At 41.1% G+C, this 19767-nt stretch overlaps 1 protein-coding gene and 1 non-coding gene across 4 annotated transcripts in view; one reads left to right on the top strand and one right to left on the bottom strand.

Moving 5' to 3' along the window:
* Positions 1-19767, bottom strand: part of DCDC2C (doublecortin domain containing 2C) — a 104898-nt gene that overhangs the window by 7449 nt on the left and 77682 nt on the right. For all 3 annotated transcript variants that reach the window (XM_054023457.1, XM_054023458.1, XM_054023459.1), the window contains exons 9-11: positions 18571-18633; positions 13829-13870; positions 2674-2737 (exon numbers count right to left, since the gene is read on the bottom strand). In XM_054023457.1, coding sequence (XP_053879432.1) covers positions 2674-2737; positions 13829-13870; positions 18571-18633 — 169 coding nt within the window. The remainder of the gene's footprint in view (positions 1-2673; positions 2738-13828; positions 13871-18570; positions 18634-19767) is intronic.
* On the top strand, positions 9229-9335 carry LOC128835185 (U6 spliceosomal RNA). The gene has a single exon (XR_008444602.1). It is a non-coding gene; the product is annotated as a U6 spliceosomal RNA (small nuclear RNA).

Here is a 19767-nt window from a genome sequence, read left to right as displayed (position 1 = left end):
CATCTATTAACTAAATTTTACTGAAAGAACCAGTGTCACTTATTCAGTGTGAGCAACCTCCCCCTCTTGTGGCTGATTTTTGAATGTGATTTAAATTTACATGGCTAAACATACACCAATAAACTGCTTCCAGTGTATAAAGGTTATTCCATAGCATATAAGAATTTAATGCATCTCAAATTTCTCTTCAGCCTCCAAACATGAGTAATTAAAGTTATGAAAAGATGCTGAAAACTTTAAAAATCACCCCTAAAGACTGAGTTTGGCAAGGACAAATTTCACATTGATGTTAATGTGCTGTTCTATACCATATACAGCAAGGCTGTAGATTATGTTTGAATGCAGACAAATATACATTGCAATTCTATTAATTTATTATAATGATTGATGGCACTAGTAGGCTTCAAACTTGCTTAAAAATTGTAAATATATCAATAAAATATTGTGTTTAACTGATACCTTATATATTGTAGCTAGGGAAACTAAAGTTCGGTGTTTCATTTTAATCACAGAAAAATGAAGATTCTTTTTTTTTTTTTAATTGGAGAACTTTGTGTTTTTTAACATGGAAAATTAGGATCCCTACTCATGACACAGATTCTTGTATATTATAACTACCTACAGGGACATGGGATGCAACAATTTGAGGATGCAGCTCATGTTTTTTTAGTGAGTAGCTGTTGAATTTCTGGACCACTCTTGTCAAACTAATCGATGATGTCATTTTGCTATACCCAAATTGTCAGGAGCAGCTTGATGTACCATGTCATGAAAAGTAGCCCACCCACTGTTTACATTAGCAGTAGTAGCCAAGCCAGCACAATCAGACAAAGCTGCAGTAATATTATTACAGAGCTCCACTTGTGTAGCTTCATCTTGTAATCGCTTTATGTTAAGTAGTCTGATTGGCTTAGATGACTTATGACACACTGGTCGACTTACTAGTAATAGTTTGGAGCAGATCATGTAATGGTCTGTCTAGCAGTCTGCCCTACGCATGGCTGCAATGATTTGTACATCCTGTAGATCTTACGGATGGATGGTAGTCAATAAGATCCCATTGTTTGGGTCTTGAGTGCATCCATGATCTCTTTTTGTTTTTGTTTTTTGTCTGGTAGGTAGAAAAACATATTTGTGATCACTAATTGCCACTTAACAGTCACTAAGTAGCAGAGTTTCCATTGCTATTCTCTTTTCCAGTGCCATACTGTCCAATGGCAGGCTGCCAGATTTCCATGTTACTGCCAACCCTTGTATTAAGGTCCTCCATGATAATCAGTTTGATACTGATGTAGACACAATAAGTTTGTCTAAGTCACTATAGAACTTTTCTTTCTCATTGTCGGCATTTGTCATGATAGGAGTACAAGCGCTAATGATAGTAACATACCACTTATGTTTCAATGCCAACCACAGAGCCATAAGATTATCACTTATGCCATTAGATAGACTTTTGAACGTGGAAGCACTGGAGTTGCTAATGGCAAAGCCAACACCCAATTGTTGTGGCTCTGAGGATGGTGACCTCACGAGAAGAATATGTACCCTGCTCTGACCTCTGCGAGTTGCCCTTTGTCAGAGAGTCTGGTTTCACCAAGTGCAACACTGTCAATCCTAATCCTCGCCAGTTTCCTTACAAGTGCTGTGCCTCTCTCAGGTCGGCTGGTGGTAGAGTTGTTGCATAAAGTCCTAATATTCCATGAAGCATTTATAATTGGTGTTGTGAGCCACCTACATTCAGATGTGTGACTACAACCACCAGCATCACTATACCGGTGGCTTTGCCCTTTCCCCTCACTGTAAAACTTTCCTCCATCATCAGATCAGGGCATGAATTATTTTCCGTGGTGATGGCTTGTGTCATACCATCCACGCTCTTTTCCATTCACCTGTGCTCCAGTGGCACGCATTCACAAGAGAACTGGCAAGAGTTAGGGTTCAGGCTATAGCTGTCAACGTGGAATTATTCCATGAGCCCTCTATAGCAGTGGTTCTCAAACTATTTGATTGGGCCCCCTTTCTTTGTGTCTGCCGTCATTTACACACACACCAAGTACACATACAGCAACCCAGCTCTGAAGGCAGAGAAGAGTGCAGCAGCTGCTGGCCAGGCACCCAGCTCTGAAGGCAGCACCGCTGTCAGCAGCAACACAGAAGTAAGGGAGGCAATGTGAAAACTGATATTTGTCAATATCACTTTTCATAGCAAACTTAACTCCCCATTGCCACCCTTACTTCTGTGCTGCTGCTGCCACGCCAAGGCGGACAGCCAAAGTCTAGGTACTAGCCAACCTATTAGCTATATGAGACAGCATAAAAATAACTTTGAAATAAAGTTGGCTAACAATCTGACAAAGAGCAAATTCATAATTTAGCAGCAGGGGGAAAACTGTTGCTAAGTCCTTTTTTCACTCAGACTCTCATCAGCCAGTTCAATACACTTATACATGCTGGCTTGCAGCTCAAATTTCAAATCTGCTGATTCAAGAGATTCCTAATCTACATCATTCAGTGTATGAAACCTACAATCAGAGATTTGACTGGGAGTGTTTATGCAGGAAGGTGAAAGTCTGCTACATCTAACACAAAATTAGGATGATTGTATTAGTTTTCTATTGTAAATCTGTTTTGTGCAGGAGTTCTTTCTAATCCATTAATAACTGCATAACGTACCTTCTCCAGGCTTTTTGAGAAAGAATCCAAACATATTTTTGAAGCTCCATTCTTTCTTCTTTTCCTGAAATAAAAATCATCAATATTTTTCTATGCAACAGGTTCAGAGACTGTGATGGATTGACTTATAAGGAAAAATTAAAACAGCTAACGTGGATAGAAAGGCTACAAGAAAATGAGGGGAGACTTGCTAGCTGTCTACAAATATCTGAAGCATACAAAAAACCAAATTCAAACACAATTTAAATTATTTTCTTGGACATACAAATGCAATTCCCACCAAAGTTAGTGGGAATGTCCAGAATAATTTCCAAGGAAGAATTTGGCCCAAAAGATAAAAGAGAATTACTTAGGTGTAATTTGGAGTAATTGGATGGAATCAAGGAAGGTTAGATATAGTGAAAAACTTCCTTATCGGGAGCTATTACAGCATTAGGCTGTAAGAGAACTCCTAAGTGAGTGTGCAAACTTTTGGAGTTGTGCCACCCTTACTATTCACAGAATTTGTCCCCACACTCCCCCATCGCCCGTTCTGAAGGCCAGCAGAAGTAAGGGTGGCAATGCTGCTTCTGCTGGCAGCAGTGCTGCCTTCATAGCTGGGTGATGGGAGAGGTGCGGCTGCTGATCGGGACATTCATGTTGTTTGTGGCACAGGAGGACTATCTTTTTTTAATCCTGCTCCCGTACCACCCTGCAATACCCACTCTATTTTTTATCCAAGTCCTGCTATTATGGCAGCGAGTCCTGCAGGATCCCAGTTCCTTTGTGCCTCCCCAAAGAACCTCTTGTGCCCCACAAGAGGGGTGTGCTTCCTAGTTTGCGCACCACTGCTCATTAGAAAAATAGAGGCCGGCGCCTGTGACTGCTCTAACTCATTGTTGCATTAATGACTTGATATTCCTCTACAGATGGATGATATGCTAAGTGAAGGGCCAAAATCCCAATAATACGTATGTAAGATCTTGACCACAGTCTTTGTAAGAATCTTTCACATAGGCCTAAATTCAATGGCTTGGTCTGAGGCCTAGTTAACAATGGTCAATACATAGAATCATAGAATACCAGGGTTGGAAGGGACCTCAGGAGGTCATCTAGTCCAACCCCCTGCTCAAAGCAGGACCAACACCAACTAAATCATCCCAGCCAGGGCTTTGTCAAGCCTGACCATGGCTAAAAGAAAGCTGGGATAAACAGGAGACAACCTTGTTTGTTTCAACTATACATGAGATAAGCTGAGTCAGCATAATCGCAGATGGAGAGCAGTAATTGGGGGGCCTATCAGGAGGTACAGGCACACAACTGACTGAGAAGAACCTTAAAGTCTGCTCCCTGGTTCAGGAAGAAGGTAATGGTACATACTCCCCAAATGCCAACCAGAGTTCAGAGAGAGGCCTAACATGATAGCGTGAGTTATAGTATCCTCCCTTTCACAGATGCATCCTCCCTCACAGATGCCAATCCTAGTTTGTAGAAATGCAAGGGTGAATCACACACAGTTGTGTATGGTTGTGTACTGTTTACTGTTCTTTTTGCTTTAAACCCTCCAGAAATGTACCTGTGGACCAACCTGTCTGGAAAGAGCTGCTGTCATCGCTATGGACCTGAAATCAGGATTTAACTTACACATTGCAAGAGGAGAATTCTGAGGAATAACACCTGTGTATTAGCAAACATGTTGACCTGAGCTATGGGCGGAGCTATTATGTAATCTTTTAGACTATTGGCTTATTATGCTAATCTTGTCTTGCTGCTAGAACCTATGCAGGGGCTCGAGAACTCCCACCCCGTCGCTTCTCTCCGCCCATTGGCACCCTATATAATCTATTGTAATCAATTGTTTAGCAGTGTCTCACTGAGCCTAATAAGCAAAGTGACACTCCGCCAGCGCTGTGCGTAATAAACCCTTGTGCTTGACTCAACATGGTGTCGAACTTCTGTTCCTTCACTAAGGAATATGGATAAAAACCTAAATGGATGGATAGGACATTTAAAAGTTCAGTTTTGAATGTTCTTTCCATTGTTTTCCTGTTTAGCATTATTGATAACTGATTCTTAGTTTATACGACTTCTAGGTGATCAATGGTGACCTTGTCTAGGTGGGAAATATTAAAATACTTAAATGTAGCCACAGAACAGTATAAAGAAAATAAGTGGAGAAAAAAAATTAAGATACTGTAAGGGCAACATATTATTAAATCAATAAACAGAATCAATGTGGCTTTGATTTTTTTAATCACAAAATTTCAATGCAAGAGACACTTGATCAAACAATCTGAGTTTTATTGGCAGTTCAAACAATATTAATTAAAGTGAAACCCTTTGCTAGTATACTAATAAAGCAACCAAAAAAAATCAATTATTGTTATAGTTTTTTGCATATACTCAAGTCCCATAACTTGTTTAAACCTACGTAAACAGCTGTACACATTGATAATATAGCCAGTGCAAATATCTAATTTTCAATTTAAAATTTTCATGAGAGGGAAAAATAATAATTTCTCCATGGTACTTGTCACCTTTAGCTGAGGGTCTCAAAGCATTTTACAAACATTAACCTTCATATTTTTAGACACAAAAAATAGGGAAGAGTTTAATACTCATAAAGGAAGATTTGTAACAAACAAACTATAAAATTCTTTTTGGGTATTAGATTTTAAACATCCAAAAATCAAGTTTTGCTTTAAGTTACAAAACCCGCAAACCTATTTCAAATGTACATTTCAAATACACCACTACCTCGATATAACGCGATCCGATATAACATGAATTTGGATATAACACAGTAAAGCAGTGTTCCGGGGGGGCGGGGCTGTGCACGCCGGTGGATCAAAGCAAGTTCAATATAACGCAGTTTCACCTATAACGCGGTAAGATTTTTTGGCTCCTGAGGACAGCGTTATATCAAGGTAGAGGTGTACAATTGTTATCATATTCCCTTTCTGAGTATTAAACTCTTCTCCACTTTTCCCTTAGAGTTTCCTTGAAGCATCTATGTATCTTATATCTGTTGTTTTTGCAAATTAATAATATTTTATATATAATGTGTTCTACAACATATTACAGAGATTATCTGAATTAGAATTCTTAAAAGCTAGTAACATGCACAGATCCAAACCCCATAAATGATAGAGGGTATAGCTGAAAGCAGAATTTGGTCCACAGGACATAATGAATTGTAACTACTAAAGGATAATCATGCTGACGTAGGTTAAACTAGTGTACTGGTGTCACATGAAACTAAACTAAATATACATTAGCGATACACACACACACACACACATTCCCTTCATTAGAATCAGAAGTAAAAGATGTAAACTATTTTACTCAGGTTAACAACATTTTACTCTAACATAAAGTTGTTTAAGGCCTTGTGTCAGGAAAGAACTTATGCATGTGCTCTACTCTGTCCCTAGTCAGGACCAAACCTATGGTCATACTTTACTTTAAGTGTGTATTTGAGTCCCATTGACATCAATGGGACTCAGGCACATGCTTAAAGTTAAGAACATGCTTAAGTGGTACACTGAATCAAGATGCTTTCCTGAATTGGTGACTGTTAATGGGCTGCTGGATATATATTTAATTTGTTTACTACTTCTGAAACACAAATTTTTCACTCTGAACTCTACAAATGTTTGACAGCTTCTCTATCATATTTTTAATCCTAATGAGTTTTATTAAGTGATTTTTGTATACTATAGGAAGATATTACCTCTTAACAATGGGTAATTGTACATTTCTCCTAAGCATTAGCCAAGTTTCAATGCCAAAATTCCCATAGGGGACAGCATGTATGATCATGTTTCTAATACAGTGAATAGACTTAAACAAATCATTCCTGGAACATGACATATCATGACAACTCACTGTGATGGGACGCACTCATTTCTTGTGAGCACGTCCTGTCGGTTCCATGTGAACCTGCACTCAATCTATCTCTCTCTACTCCGACACCCCCTGTGGGTTGTTAACCTTGTCAGGTGGGACTTCAGTGGCCCAGCCTCTGCCAAGTCACACACAGTCTCTATGCACAAACAAATCCCTTCCTATCCCTGTGCCCTTGTTAGTCTTTAGCCTGTCTCTGGGCTCAGTCCTCAGCCCCTTCTCGGCTAGCTTTAAATCCATACCTGCCCTGGTATAGAGCAATGCGCCCAGGGCTTCATCTCTGGAGACTCTGCCTTTTCAGTTTTTATTGCCCCATCTCTCCAGCCAGATCACTCCTTCAAGTTCAGTCCCTTCTTGGGGTAACAAAGTCCAACAAATGATTGGCCCTCTGCATGGTCTTCAGCCCTAGAGCCCTTTAAATTCCAGCCCTATGCTTGGGCTTCTACATGAAACTTGTCCCCTTCTCGAGGCTTGGGAGAGTGGCGGGGGCTGGGTCTGCCCATTATTCAGGATGCCAACACAGGCACTCTACAAATAGCAGCCACAAGCTGCTTCCTTTAACTCCATTGCTGCTGCTATTCCCTGGGCCGCTTCCCACATAACCCCTTCCTCTTTACCCTTCTGGTCCCAGCCAGCAACTGATCTGCTCAGGCCCTGCAGCTCCTTTTAACTGAGCCTGCTGTTGTCTGATTGGCTGCTTCCCTGCAGCCTCTCTAGGCTGGACTGGAGGACTCACCTTCACTGCTTCTTTTCTAGGGCGGGGTGTGATAGGACCGCGAGGCCTCCAGCAGGGGACCTCAAAGGGCCTGGTACACCCTGTCACACTCAAGCTCAAGTTCTACAGTATGTTCCTGATGCTGATCATCAGTAATGCAAGATAAGGCTTCCAAATGTTGATGCACTGCACCTCATAAAAATTATTCAAGTATTACATATAATCTATTTCACCTAGTCATTAAAACGTGATTGGCTGTAGTCAATAGCACAGTGAAATCTATTACTGTTAATTAATTTGAAAAAAAGATGCATGAATTAGCTAATGTTTGTAAAGCAAAGAGGTTAAGCCCTGTATAATGCTAAGTATTATTGTGTGTATTTAGAGAGAGCCCTTGTGCCAAATATGACAATTTCCTGCAATATCTTTGGGAGATCTTATTATATTAACTTTGTCACTGTGAGCCAGGGATTGTATGTAGTTCCTTGAGGGAGGGTAACCACAGTCCTCCAGATACTAAGAACAGTGGGGGGGGGGGAGGGGAGGGGGGGGGTCCAGAAAATTCACTCAGGTTGTAACATCTCCAGAAAGTACCACCTACTGGGGAGGTTCACCTACACTAGTTCAAACTGGATTCTCCACAGGCCAACAGACAAAGAAAGGACTTTTCGATAAATGCCTGAGTTTAAACTGACAGTGTTTTCTGTCTGATTCAGCAAACAGACAGAACCTTTTGCAGGAAGGGGCAATTCTTAGGAAAGTGTTAGAAGAGCTGACACCTGTCCGAGCCTGAGGCTAGAGTTGGGGTGACCTTTGGTAAGCTTTTTAGCATGTGTTTAGGTTCTTTTATTGTTTTAAACATGATTTCTCTGCAATGATTTCACCTTAAGAATAAATGTGCTTGCTTATAAAGAGCTGTGTGGTAACTTATAACTTCTGGCAGTTACAACTTTCCATCGTCTTCAAAGAAAAAGCAAAGTGAAGACGCTGGCCTATTTAGGCAGCCTGACTTGCTGGGAACATTACAGTGTAGGCAGCCAGCTGTGCAGCCTGGAGAAATCCCCAGTCAGAAGCGAGCGACACTCCCAGGAGAGGTAATGGCTGAGGAGCCTGGAGCCTACAGCGGGTGCCCTCAAGGGACCAGAGAAGGGGAATACAGATGCAATTGTCCTGAACTCTAAAACCCCTGTTGAAAAGTAGAAGTTTGCCCTAATATGAGGCAGTGGATCAACTGGATGGAGATTGGTTAAAATGAAACCGGTCATGTAGTTTTTTGGCCTTTGTGCCCATTCCAACAAAAACCAAAAATTGAGACAAATTCCATTACGGTAGCTTTGTGCTTTTTTCCTGGTGCACAGCTACCTAAAAGCTGGCAGATCTGGTCAGTGGAGGAGTCCTTCTGTATAGGGGTCTCCTCTGATGGCACAGAGCCACCATACATAACAGACCAACACCCTTATATCTGAGAAAAAAAGGGGTATAGCCACAGCCTCCCTGCATAGCAGCAAATCCCCAACTGCAAGAATAGCCTGTGGGGGTGATCGGTGGAATACACAGTGGAGTGATCACTCACTGAAGCAGCAAATAATCAACATATTTCTTCAGCTCAAGAGTCTGTTAACCTGTGTGTTCTGGGTAGCGGGGAAAGAACGGGTCAACAGTCTGTAGGGTGGACTAGACCTGAGACTAAGAACCATTTTGCACCAGATTAAGGTGAAGGGAGGCTGCTGCAGGGCCAGGGTTGTCAAGGAGGTGGAGGACGCTGCCTGCCTGCTTACGTACTGGCCGGAACACAGATGATCCCCCCAAGGACTTCCAACAGAGGGACGTTGCTTTTTGGATGTTTTATTATTTTGTATGATCTGTTCTCTCCGGTGCTTTATCAGTTAAGTAATAAGCATAGAGGTGATAGTTTGTACACAGTATGTGTGTGTGTTTTGTCTGTTTCACAACCATTGCTTGTGTCACCAGCACATATACTAAAATTGGAATGGTACACAGATGATTAGCATGGTCCCTGCCTAAGGATGACATGCAATTTCGTAAAGCATTCCATTAACTACTGACCGCCTCTGTAAGTGTTAAACTGTAAACCAAAAGCTTCACCCCCTTCAGAGGACTATTGGAAGAGTGGTGTGTTTAAGTACAGGGAAGTCTGAAGGGCCAGAGCTGTGCCCAGAGAGGCCAGGCAGTGGCACAGCAGATTCCAACATGTGGAGGGGGTCCTAGATAGAAGGTCTGCACTCTGAGAGTGTGCCTAAGATTGAGAGCAGTAGCTGGACTGCATTCAGACTCCAGGAACTTGAAACACCCTGGGGATCCAGAGCAAAAGGGCTTGGATTCCCCTCACAGCAGTCCTAGTGGGTGGCCAGGAAGGGGCACTTGTTAGAATCTGTAGCATTGCCCACTACTGGTCCCCAGCCTACACTACTCCCTACACATCCCATCCCCCTCACCAAACTGTTGCAGACAAAGGAATCTGCCCCACCCTGAAGTTGCCTATATGTGTCAAAGGCAGCAGCTTCATATGTTGCTCTCTCTCATTGGGTGCACAACTCAGCCTACAGCAATTAGGAAGCGTATGACCCTTTGGTCTAAGTTTGTATAACAAACTGTGGTATCTGAACAGTGGAGCCCCATTACCCAGTGGAAGCACAGAAAGGCCTCAGGGAGTTCCCAGTGATCAGGGGGCGTGCACCTGCTGCTACACCCCTAAACCAAGTGTAGTAGGCTCATCCTACCCTGCCACTTCCTGTCCTACTGGTGACCACTGGGGCACAAGAAAAGAGCAGAGGAATGATTACTATAACCAGCTGGTGCACAGGGGACACAAGTGACAGATGAAAGTCTCTTTGAATCCTCCATGTATGTAAAATGGGAAAATCCCTGTTTCACAGCACACATGCACAATGGATTGGTGTCCAAACTCACCTTCCTGGGATTTGTCTTTATTGTTAACTTAACGGTATATTTCAGCCTAAATTTTCTCCTAAGCTTCACTTATTCCTAGGGTTTGCCCCCACAAAACCTCTGTTTCTACCCCTATTTGAAAACCCAGTTTCTTTGCTGCCTGCAACATTACCCTTTCCATACCCATGAATGAGATTCATCATGCCCCTGAAAATCCTCTGGAAATCAGGAGATCAGAAGTGTGCTCTAAATCTCTCTCCAATAGAGCAGCCCCTGTGTTAGCCCACCTGATCTGCTTTGTAATGGGAAGACATGTGATAGAGTAACACCGATGTAAAACTGGTGTAACATAGTGGAAAATCTGACCTAGCATAATCTTACTCAATATATCTGTTCCTTGATTATAACTTGAGTCATAACTGCTTAGTGTGACAAAATTAAGTTTGTATTACCTTTTACTTTAATTAGTACTGAAAAGCCAATAGAGCTATGGGGAAGGGCCTGGACTTTATTTTGCTTTATGGATATCAGCAGAATCTCTAATTTAGGGCTCATTCCTGCAAACTTTACCCCCAAAAGTAATACTATTTCAGTCAACATGACTGCTCATATGAGTGAGGCGTAATCACATGATTAAGGTTTTACGGGATCAAGCCTTGAATTCCAAATGCAGAATCTTTATTTTTAATGATGTTGCAAAAATGAGCTTGGTTTTCAGATATTAGGCTAAGTTTACAGAACTAGCAATTAGATAAGCCTCCTTTTTATTTGTAAAATGAGAAAATTGATTCTGAAAATCACTGACAGGCAGTAAATATGGAACTCCATGGTGCCATTTTTTCAGAGTACAACCCCACTTCAAGTTTAAAAAACAGAGTGAAAAATATAACAACGTAAGAACGGCCATAGCGGGTCAGACCAATGGTCCATCTACCCCAGTATCCTGTCTCTGACAGTGGCCTGTGCTAGGTGTTTCAGAGGAAATGAACAAAACAGAGCAATTTCAAGTGATCCATTCCCCGTCACTTGGAGGTTTAGGGACACCCTCAGCATGGGATTGAGTCCCTGACCTTCTTGGCTAATAACCATTGATGGACCCATCCTCCATGAACTAAACACACTACTGCTAACAACAGGAACGATACTTTAGTTGCTTATTGCTAGAGCTGGACGTGAAATGGAATTTTTGTCCCATGGGGAAATTTCAACATTTTGAAATTAGTTTCTGTTCTAAACTGGAACAGAAACTCAAAATATCAATGAGGATAATAAATAAATAAAATAATAAATAATCCATAGATCAAAATATTCCCAAAAAGTCTGAGTATATGTCAAAAGAAAAAATATTGACATTTGCCATCAAAACGAAACAATTTGACATTTCATTTCAAAATACAATTTTTAGTTATGTCTTCTCATTGCAAAAAGTTGTATTATGTTTTTGAATATACATGTTTTTTCCCCATATTACCAGAAACTCTGTCACAGAATTTCAGCAGTAACTGCATATTGCTCATACAGTTTCATAATCTTCCACTGGGACTTGATAAGTCTATCTTAGTATGTGGTAAAGATAATCGTACACTACAAAAGTTTTTGAAAATCTATTATTCAGAGAGGACCCATGCCTGCCGATAGTTGCGGGGGAGGGGCAGAGTGAGGGCAGCCCGCTTCAGCAGTGTTACTGACCATGCTCAGTACAAGCCAAGCCGCAAATCTGGGGTGGGGGGGAGGGGGCATATGACCCAACGTGCCTCCCAAGCATTGCCTCTGCTATTATTATTATAATACTTTGTATTACTAGTCATACACCAGGACTCTGATGTGCTAGTGCTTGGCAAACGAAACAAAAAGATGGTCCTTGTCCCAAAGAGCTTATAATCTATAAGCAATCAAGCTGTCTTTCTGCCTCAGATGGGGAAACTTATGGTGATTTGTAGTGGGGCGGCTGCCCCACTCCGTGAGAGTATGGGCTGCGGCAGGCCAGTGGGCCTGCGCAAACGCACAGCCAATGGGAGAAGCGCTTATTGGGAGCCAATCAGGACCAGGCTCATCCCTATAAGAAGGCTGCCCCAGAAGGGCGCAGTCAGTCTGTCCTGGGCCTTTGAGAGGGGAAGGTCAGTCTCCAGAGCAGGGAGACTAGCACCATGGACAGCGCAGTGCTGGCCAGGCTCGGGGAGCAAAGAGGAGTTCTAGCCTGAGGCCTACCAGGCTGCAGGCCCTGAAGGGAAGGGCCTAGCGGGTGCAAGGGGCCGTAGGGGAAGCAGCCCAGGGAAATGGACAGACGGAGGGGAGAGAAGGAGGACAGCGAGACTGCCGCCAGAGGGTCCCTGGGCCGGAACCCAGAGTAGAGGGTGGGCCTGGGTCCCCCTACTTCCCCCACGCCCAACCATTGGCCATAGGGAGCAGCCATTATAGACCACACCAGATCCCTGACAGGAGGGATTAGAGTTTGGGGTGTGTGGCTGACCACAGTGGCTGGACATAGAGACTGCTGATTGACCATATACCCCCCCAGAAGGGGGTGTGTAAGGACTAAGGGGCACTGCTGGAGGGCAGTGGTCCTGAAGAGGACGCCGTGAGTTAGTTAGCGACGTGGGCTCAGAAGTCAACCAAGGGCAAGACAATGGGCGGGATACCACTGAGAGGGGACGCTCCACTGGACTGAGCTAATTCCCAGAATAACCAGTAGGAGGCGCTGCGGTGGTGAGTTCCAACCTTGTTACATGGTTATATATTGCCTCTATATAAATTCATGATACGCCCACATCTTGAATACTGCATGCAGATGTGGTCACCACATCTCAAAAAAGATATATTGGAATTAGAAAAGGTTCAGAAAAGGGCATCAAAAATGATTAGGGAACGGCTGCTGTATGAGGAGAGATTAATAAGCCTGGGACTTTTCAGCTTGTAAAAGAGACAACTAAGGGAGGATAGGATAGAGGTCTATAAAATCATGACTGGTGTGAAGAAAGTAAAAGAAGTGTTATTTATTCCTTCTCATAACACAAGAAGTAGGGGCCACCAAATGAAATTAATAGGCAGCAGGTTTAAAAACAAACAAAAGGAAGCATTTTTTCCACACAACGCAGTCAACCTGTGGAACTCCTTGCCGGAGGATGTTGTGAAGGCCAAGACTATAACAGGGTTCAAAAAAGAACTAGAGAAATTCCTGGAGGATAGGTCTATCAATGGCTATTAGCCAGGATGGGCAGGGATGGTGTCCCTAGTCTCTTTGCCAGAAGCTGGGAATGGGCTACGGGAAGGATCACTTGATGATTACCTGTTCTGTTCATTCCCTCTGGGGCACCTGGCATTGGCCACTGTTGGAAGACAGGATACTGGGCTAGATGGATCTTTGGTCTGACCCAGTATGGCCGTTCTTATGGTGGGTACTTACTCAAATGAATAGTCCATGGTTACTCATTTACTTATGTGGTCATCAATACAATCTAGCCCACAGTAATTAGGAGTGCTATTGCACTTGAGATGTATTGTTTTCTAGTTGAACTATTGCTCAAACAAACAGTTAGGAATACATATAAATTTCCTTCTAACCTACAGTACTGTACTCAGCTTATTGTTTCATATTTCCTTTCCTATACAGAAAAACAGTAACCTGACATTCTTTTTTATACAAACCTTTTTCTCAATATCCTCATAGGGACTGCCACCTTCCTCAACCTATAAAAAAAAGATAACGATCAGTCCCTTGCACTTTCAGTTGCAATCCCATTACTAACATTTATCACTCTTTCTTTGCTCTCAGTTTTAATCTCACACACGGAAAATGTATAAAGAATAGTTTTGACATGCACACTTTCCTTTACTGTAAGTTCTATTAAATCTCAAGTTGACTTTTTTACTGTATTTTAATGACCTGAACAGTGTTTGTACATTTTTACTAAAAGTAAGTTATAGGCATCAATTTTCCAAGAGACATAGTGCTTGGAAAATTACAAAGACAAATAAGTTTAATCTTTTTTCCATGAAGAATATAATGACATGATCACAAGCATTCAGGTATGCTAACATTTTGGATCAATATGCCAAATTATACATGTTTTGTCATTTACTTTATTTTTTTATCACAATACAAGGGGTTGAGTTCCGCTTTCAGATATGCAGGCACAATTCCCTTTGTGTTCAATTCTAAGGGCAGAGTATGGCCCTCAGGGCAAAACTGGGACTAGCCCTTTGAAGGTGCAGAACTGTAAAAGAGAAGGAAAGCTACAAGTAGCTCATCATCTTCTCAAGCAGAAGCATTCTGTAATCTCAACCTTGAGATCACCCTCTGAATAGTCTGCTAGAGTCTTGTGTCTCAGGCCCTGATTATGGGGCTGGAAGGGACTAGGGAGAAGTCTTCTCTCCCCACAGTGGCAAAGAGCTAGGAGCTAGGCAGGTGAAGACTGCAGAGTGGAACATATACTACCCCCTTTCAAAGAGTATAACAACTGCCACACTTTGCTCCCCTGACACTCCTGGCAAAATTGCACCTTAAGAGAGGCTTAAAGCTGCAATATGGATCTAAAAATGTAAAACTAGAACTTGGAATAAAAGGGTATTTAAAAATATCCGTTACAACTATATTAGAAGCAGTACAACAGTGACAGTACAGTACACTGGAAGTATGATCAGACAGACAGAGCCTAAAGTCCTTACTCAGCTTTTACTTATTTTTTTTCCTCAGATAAAACTGTAAATACTTCTGGATTTGATCTGTTATGACTGTTAAAGGTCATATAAAAGGTGCAAAAACACTCCATGTTTATTCAAAATTATTTGTTCTTCCTCTTAAACAGTATCCCTTCAAATGCCACAAGTTCACTCATTTCATTATTTCAGTCCTCAATGTTCAGACTGATAGATGATTTTCAGTTTCTTGCAAATGTTCTTTTCACAAATGAAGATGTTCTTACTCAGAACTGTTTTGGAGGACACAAACCCCTAACAACTTTCAGATTTATTCATTTATATATTTGCTAATCAGAGCACTCCTTTGATATCAGATCTCTCAGTAGATTTGTATTTAAAATTATATTTAGCTTCCTCTTCCCAGTATCTGTTTTTTTTGGGCAATGCCACAATAAATCTAGATTCCCCTTTCTTTCCACACAATGCCGGTAAAGAACTCCCATATCCTGACTTTATTGGAGTTATTACTGAAATAAGAGACTCTCTATTTCATTTGTGTGTGTCCTTCACACTTGGAATGATAAAACCAAAATAGTTTTATGTAGGCAGATCCAAACTCCTAGCTCCATGTTCCCTTCATATGACTTGGGCCTGATCAGTTTTGACAGTGACTTCAAGTTCTAAGTCCAAAATTTGCAAAATAGAGTGCTTAATATCAGGCTCCTAAATCCATATTAAAGCACCCAAATAAGGATTATGGGGCCCTAACCTTAGTCACCCATTTTTTTAAAATTTTGGACTGAGCCATTAAACTGCCTTAGCAGCAGATGGCAATGCATCTCCCAGCTGCTGAGTCATTACAAGTAGTAACTGCCTCACCCATAATCTTTTCTTTTTTCCACCAAAAAAATATATCTTCCAGTTCCAGCTAGGAAAAAGTGAGTGAGTGTGTATCTACCACATAACTTCAGTAAACACATTCAGAACAAAAGGTTTCAGGATCCAGGTACCATAGTTGGCCTTAGTTTTCACCACTGTTCCTTGTGATCACTGTGGTTTGCAAATACCTCCTCCCCACTCCTCATTCTGCAAACCCCACTATAAGAAAAAAAAAATGCTGGAAGTGAACAGTTATTTCATAGAATTATTAATTGTTTATTATTTGTGATACTATTAATCCCTGTTCTGATACTGATTAACTGTGTTTCAGGCATATCATTTAGCATCTTTGTTTCTTCCATATAAACTCTAGGAGCCTGGTTCCAAAGAGGATGGATCTAGACTGTTCTCAGTGGTAGCAGATGACAGAACAAGGAGTAATGGTCTCAAGTTGCAGTGGGGGAGGTTTAGGTTGGATATTAGGAAAAACTTTTTCACTAGGAGGGTGGTGAAGCACTGGAATGGGTTACCTAGGGAGGTTGTGGAATCTCCTTCCTTAGAGGTTTTTAAGGTCGGGCTTGACAAAGCCCTGGCTGGGATGACTTAGTTGTGGATTGGTCCTGCTTTGAGCAGGGGGTTGGACTAGATGACCTCCTGAGGACCCTTCCAACCCTGATATTCTAAGATTCTATGATTCTATAATGCTTTACTCAAAGGCTCATTGTGAACATTAACTGATGTTTGTAAATTAATTTGAAAATGGAAAGCACTATGAGAGATTATAAGAATAATATCTAGATTTGCATTAGGTCTTTAAAATAATGTATCAGATTTTAACAGTATGTCCAGTTCTCTAGCTACAGGGTATAAATTGGTTATAAATCTATGGAAGGGGATGTGTGTTAGTGTTAGTGATTAATAATTATTGGGCATATTCTTACAAATAATTATCTTAAAGGTTTGTTTCTAATTATCCTGTGGAATCTGGGATCAAAGCTACTTACTCCATTACTGAACCATTTAGTTACCTATTTATGTTGCAAAGAGCACAGTGCCTACAAACCAGCCTTTGGCTTACTTGTGGCATTGAAATAAAAACAGAAGCAAATGTGTGTTTAATACAGGCTTGAACCATTTTGATTAAACGATATTGATTACAAACACTTTTCTTCTATTTACTCCTTTTTTTATATAGTTTAATTAATCTGAAAAAACTGTCTTGTACATCACCACACCCCTTTGGCCTATAATAAAGAATATTATTTTTGAGTGCACTGAGCCTTAATTAAAAGTAAAGCTATCCTACCAAAATCTTGTAGTTATCACAACTGTAGCAGACCAACCTTTCATCTGTACAGGTTAGTGTACCTTGGAGCCAGCATACACTGTCTTTCACAGCTGCTCTGGGTTTGAAAGTGGTGGAATTTGTGTGCATTAGGTTCTAGGTGCTGAAAATTCTTTGACGATTGTCAGTTTTTAAGGCACACTAAAGACACAAATTAAGCAAACCTTACAACATACTTGTGAGGTAGATACTATTACATACGTTTTACAGATGGCTAAAGCAAGGCACAGAGACCTTGTCCATGGTCATACTTTGTGGGAGAATTAGGGCAATTCTACACTACAGTGCTACATCAGTGCAGTTGCACCACTATAGTGCATCTGGTGAAGATGCGCTATGCTGACAGGAGAGTGGTCTCCCGTCGGCATAAATTACTCCACCTCTGCGAGAAGCAGAAGCTATGTTGGTGGGAAAGCATCTCCTACTGACATAGCGCTGTTGTGGAAAGTGCAAAACTTGTGTGGCTCAGGGCAGGGGTGACGTAAGTTAGATCAACTTAGGTAGTAGTGTAGAGCTGCCCTTAGAAAGAGAACTTTGGTATCCTTTGCGCAGTGTTCTGTTCTAATTACTAGACCACGCTGACTCCATTTTTCATTGTATAGTGCCCAAAGGGGAAGGCATTGATACAGGAGCAATGCTTTGCAGATTAACAACTCCCTCAGAATGAAAACTACTTACTGGATGAAATCCTAGCCTTATTGAAAGCAATGGCAAAATCCCACTGACTTCTATGGGGCTAGGGTTTCTGCCACACTGTGTCCTGCACAAGGCTTAGAGTTAATACTTTCTCTTAAAATCTTTTTAAATAAAATATGAATAAAAATCTAGGCCAAGATTTTCAAAAACAAGTGCCTAATGTCAGGTTCATGAATCCAAATTTAGGGACAAAAATACATGGCCTGAGTTTCAAAAGTGCTCAACAGCCAGCTACTTCCCTTGGCTTCTGTGAGCTGCTAGATGCACAGCACTTTGGAAAATCAAACTACTTATTTAAGTGCCTAAATATGGACTTATGAACCTAACTTTAGGGTTGGTTTTGAAAATTAAGGACATATTACATTACTACAAATGTATGCATTTTAACTTATGGTACAGATGGGTTAAGGAAGTGATGATTAAATATAAGCTAGGTTCAAGTCTCAGTCAAGGCTGGATCAGGAGCAACTGAAATTTTATGAACTGTTATTGTAAAACTGCAGCCCCAAATGACAAAAATATAGTTAGTTCAGATGATCCTGCAAGATTTCCACTACCTTTGAATAATGTATATCTCATAAGATCAGATGCTCTTGTGAGAGTTCAGTGGCATCAAAACCAAAAGAGGAAAATAGATCCAGCCCAGTTTGGGATCCAATATAGGACTAAAGCTACATTAGTTGGTTTGGAACTCAGAATCAAATACAATTGTTTCACATTCAACCCTGAAATTCAAAAAGAGGTTAGATTCAAGGATTCCTATTCTAGTCCACTCTTAATTTACAGATTTATACACTTCCCCCCTACTGAGAAAACCAATAAATCTAACCTCATCAGCAGGAGTACCGGAAGGTGCCACAATTTCTTCTTCTTGAACAATCTGAGCTGGAACCTAGGTGAAAAAAAAATCAATTAACAGACAGAATTTGTATCCTAGGTACTAACTACTTTTCTATTACATTCTTTTGGTTTCAATTTCATTTTAACATACATTTTAAAAGAAAATTTTAGTCTGTGTCAGGGTTCCCCCTGACTCTGAACTACAGATGTGGGGACCCGCATGAAAGACCCCCAAACTTATATTTTACCAGTTTAGGTTAAAAATTCTCCAAGGCACAAATCCCTTTCCTTGTCCTTGAACTGGTATTGCTGCCACAACCAAGTGATTTACACAAAAATTCAGGGATGGGTCACTTGGAATTCCTATTCCCCCCCAATATTCCCCCCCAAGCCGCTTCACCCCCTTTCCTGGGGAGGCTTAAAACTAAAATACCAACCAGTTGCTTCAGCAACGTGAGCACAACCAGACCCTTTGTTTTCAGGACACTAAAATCAATCAGGTTCTTAAAAGAAGAACTTTTATAATAAAGGAAAAAGTAAAAAACACACCTGCAAAATAAAGATGGAAAGTAACTTCATAGGGTAATAAGATTTAAAACACAGAGCATTCCCCTCTGGGCTCGGCTTCACAGTTACAAAAACAGGAATGAAACTACCTCTGTAGCACAGGAAAATTCACAAGCCAAAACAAAAGATAACCTAATGCATTTCCTTCCCCTACTCAGAGTTTCTGTGGTTTTAGATGGATTAGTACAGGTATATTTTCAGGAGATATTGTACCTGCTTGGCTTCTCCCTCTGTCCAAAGAGGGAACAACACACAGAACAACAAATAAATCCTTCCCCCCAGATTTGAAAGTATCATCTTTTCTCATTGGTCCTTCTGGTCAGGTGCCAACTCAGTTATTTGAACTGCTTAACCCTTTACAGGTAAGGCAATCCAGTACAGCTGCCAAGGATACATAAAGGTTGCTACCCTTCCCCTTATATTCACAACACTAGAAAAAGTAATAATAGAGAAATACTAGTTTAATAATTGATGCTTCAAAATGTGTACACACAAAAAATGATGTACTTGTTAAGAAACAGAAGCCCTGATCCAGCATACTTTACTTAAGACCAAACTCCCTTTGACTTTAGGACTGAGTATGGACTTCAATGGGACTTTTGCCTAAGTTATGGCTGAA

This window comes from Malaclemys terrapin, chromosome 3, assembly GCF_027887155.1.
Source record: "Malaclemys terrapin pileata isolate rMalTer1 chromosome 3, rMalTer1.hap1, whole genome shotgun sequence".
NCBI lineage: Eukaryota > Metazoa > Chordata > Testudines > Emydidae > Malaclemys > Malaclemys terrapin.
Note: the sequence above shows the minus strand (reverse complement) of the source record. Positions and strands in the feature narration are given on the sequence as shown.